This window comes from Anthonomus grandis, chromosome 11, assembly GCF_022605725.1.
Source record: "Anthonomus grandis grandis chromosome 11, icAntGran1.3, whole genome shotgun sequence".
In the NCBI taxonomy this organism is placed as follows: Eukaryota; Metazoa; Arthropoda; class Insecta; order Coleoptera; family Curculionidae; genus Anthonomus; species Anthonomus grandis.
The window spans coordinates 3,219,141-3,222,728 of NC_065556.1; the positions used below are offsets into that span (position 1 = coordinate 3,219,141).

The 3,588-nt window shown below is 33.6% G+C and overlaps 1 protein-coding gene across 1 annotated transcript; it reads right to left on the reverse strand.

Annotated features, from left to right (window-relative positions):
* Positions 1-669: 669 nt before the first annotated feature.
* LOC126742445 (polygalacturonase-like) lies at positions 670-3,316 on the reverse strand. The gene is made up of 4 exons (XM_050449092.1): positions 3,007-3,316; positions 1,364-1,554; positions 985-1,312; positions 670-929 (listed from the first exon to the last, which is right to left on the reverse strand). Exons 1-4 carry the CDS (start codon positions 3,314-3,316, stop codon positions 670-672), a joined length of 1,089 nt encoding a protein of 362 aa, XP_050305049.1.
* Between the last annotated feature and the right edge of the window lie 272 nt (positions 3,317-3,588).

Consider the following 3,588-nt stretch of genomic DNA (forward strand, 5'->3'; position numbering starts at 1 on the left):
CTTTCCGTACTCGTTAAAAACCTTAATCCGTATGTAGGTACACGCGATTGAGGTTTTAAAAAACTGATTGGAGCTTTCAACTTGGAAACCCGAATTTACCGAGCGTTTCCGATAAATGGTGGACTGGACTCGATAATCCGTATTACCATTCGACTACATTCTACAAGACTCTTTCCGACCAAAGAATCTACGTTAAACACAGCTATATCTCTTCGTTAACCTTACTTCGTTGACACACATCTCGATGCTTTGCTTGTTTGTTAGTCAGCTTAACCGTGAAGAACTTTATAATGAAGATAAAAATCAATAAAGAAGACGTATTATTAATCTAACGGTTTGATCTTTATTCCGATGTGCACTGACTCCTGGAATCACTTTCTCCACTAGCTCAAAGCTACCAGGGCACGAGGGCTCTAAACCACATAACTCTTAAAGGTGGCGCGTGAAAAATAGTTCCGACAATAAGTCGATTGGCTTATTTCTTCAGGAAAAAACGGGACGATCATCTTATCAAAATATTTCTGCCAATTTCTTTTTTCCCACTTTTATTAACCAGTAACAGAGTTACTAAAAACATCTTGTACTATTATTTTGAAATAAACAATTATTAAGTAAAGTATTAATTATTTTTATTTGAATACTTTAAAAACGACATGATCAATAACCGCTTTAGCATGAAAATCCAGAGGGCGTAAAATTACAGCTATTAGATTTAGTTCCATTAGATATTGATACTGTAGACCAAGCCCAATTGGAACAACCTTCGCTTCCACACAAAATATAAACTGGCATGCTATTGGAACCACCACTCATGCTTCCAGTAATGTTTTGCAACATTAAATTAGTAATTGGTATATTACTAGTTGGGGTTTTTGTCGACTTTCCATTTTTATAGTCTTGTTGGACATTAACTGCATAATGTGTAATACCTGGAAACTTATTTAAATAAAAACACAAGTCAACTAGTTAATATTTTAGACATACCTGATAATTGAATGTTTTGATAGGTAATAAGATCAATAGAGCCAGTGCCAGCATCAGTATGAGTTTTAACATGAATGCCATTTCTAGAGTTGAAAACAATACTGTCGGTGAAAGTGACATTAGTAAGGGTATTGGCACTACCATTGCTGGAGCTTTGACCTACTGATAAACTAAGTCCATGACCGCCACTGCATGTCAAGTTTTTGAACAACATATTTGATCCTTGGTTTAAAGCTACACAGTCATCTTGATTTTTGACTTCGGTATTTTGAACTATAATGTTTGAGGAGCTTGAAACATCAAATCCATCTGTATTTTTACCACCAGCCTGAAAAATAAAAATGTGATAAACTAGAACATTTATTTGGAAAATGCTTACAGAATCTCCAGCAGAAACATCGATGGTCCATTTATTTAAGACAGTATTGTTTGCGCGGTTAATCGAGACGCACTGGACTGGACAGTTCAGCAAATTAATGTTTTCGAATAGTGATCCTCCAGTAGTTCTAATCCTAAAAAATTTTGGTTTAGTTACTCCATTATCTCCCAGTCCATCCCAATATTGAGCACCTAGAAATAGGAAGTTATGATAAATAAAAGAAAAAACCAAAGGCTATTTTTTGTAGAGAATTTTTTTCGACTCTCTTCTGCTTAATCAAATAAGATTTTGGTACTAATACCGAATACCGAACCAACACAAATGATGTGTTCAATATTCACGCTTGTGATTGCACATGCAATATTGAGTATTTACTTGCGCTGCACTCATTATGCTGCTTTGAGTGACCTTAGTTACAAACACCTAATTTTAAATAACACAGGTGAGACACTTATTCATGAGGAGTTCAGTTATAAATGATGTTCATGTTGTGTACTATTATGATGTCTTTTGTGCATTGTTTTTCGAACCATGTATTTCTTTGTTAATGGCGTTTTGTTGTGTTGTTCTTAATGTGCGGCTGTTTGCTTTCTCAAAAGTTATGGGTGTCTTTGCGTATGTATTAATTTGTTTTACTATATCCCTAGGCTTTGGTTTAATTTTCAGAATAGCTGTTAATAGATTTTTTGTGCCTTCAGTTCTTTAAAGTTCATACTACAAGAGCCTATCATTTTGCGGTAAATATATGTATGTAAATATATAAATATATGTAAAATCGTTAGCATAGCTTTCGCCTACAGGCTTATCCGGTTTACATTACCGATAATGCTCACCCGTATTGAAAAAGGCATGGAATAATTCATCCACGCTGGGAAATTTTAAGGGACAGAAAGATTGAAAATAGGTGTAGTGTTCTTTAGGGTCTCCAGGCAAATGGTTGAAAATTTTAATTTCCTCGTAAAAGATTGATTTATGAATTAGAATTCATTAATCTAGAAAGAAATTATTGCTTCGACGCGTAATATGTCTAGTATTTAGAGTTGAAAACCTAAAAGTATTTGTAAAAACTAAACAGACCATTTCCTGGATGTAAAGGGAGATGACACTATGAATGCCTAACTTGACGAAGAGGGGACGACAGAAGTCCCATAGCTTAGCTTCAGAAATAGAACGTAGAGCACGTTTCTGAAGAAGAAGCAGCATTCATATAAAGTAAGCGGCTGCATTCCCCCAAAAGCTAATACCTATATCTGAAGTACCTTCATGAATGATTTTTCATTTAATCATTTCTCATTGTTTTTGTTTGATGACCTATAAAAACAAAGAGTTTTAGAAAATCATTAATGATGTCTTTCGTAATTGTAGATGGATTCATGTCATGTATGTAAAATAAGCATGAAATAGGATAGGATTTTTTCTCAACCCTAATATATGAATATAATCATTGCCAAGGCTAAATAAAATTAAAAAGGAGACGGATGAACAGCAGCTAGAGCCGATGTCATGATCGCAGAGTTGTCCTATTTTTTAACGCTTTGTCGTAATTGGACTGTTTATGGGATAAATGTATTGCATTATATAAATTGTAATGATAAAGGTTTTAAAATGTAAAAGTATATTGCATTCTTTAAGAAAAAACTTACCCAAACCATCAAGTACTGATCCTGAAGCTCCTGTAACAGTGACATTGCTTCCTGAAACTAGAACTAAAGGACCCTTCCAATTTGAGTGTGTAAAAGTAATGGTTCCTTCAAAGGTCAATGTAGCACCCGTTGTTAGGTTCAAAGTCAAGGTTTTATTAGCTGGCACTGTAATACCTCTAATCACTATGCTTGAGCAACTCGATACAGCATCACTAACTCCATCGTAAGTGGTGACGGTACAAGTTTCTTTTAAAGGGGAAGCCAAAGCTACCCAAATTAGAGCAGCAGTAGATATGAAAAGCTTAAACATTTTTGATTAATATTATTTATTTCGTTTAGTTTTAAGGCTATTTATATATATATATTTTTTTAAATATATATATATATAGAAAAAACGCTTTATAAGAAAATGCTTATCTATGTAAATTTTTATCTACAGAAGAACAATGAATAGTACAATAGATCAAGTAATATTTGCTGATGGATGATGACATAGATTTGATTGACCTCAAACACCTTCCTTAATTTTATTGTTTACAAAAAAACACAACATTACAGAACAATCAATAGAATATCTAAGTA

Coding starts and splice junctions, on each gene's coding strand:
- LOC126742445 (XM_050449092.1), bottom strand. CDS start 3,316: ATGTTTAAGCTTTTCATATCTACTGCTGCTCTAATTTGGGTAGCTTTG. Junction 1,555..3,006: donor ATCAGTACTTGATGGTTTGG/GTAAGTTTTTTC, acceptor TCCTATTTCTAG/GTGCTCAATATTGGGATGGA. Junction 1,313..1,363: donor ATGTTTCTGCTGGAGATTCT/GTAAGCATTTTC, acceptor TTTATTTTTCAG/GCTGGTGGTAAAAATACAGA.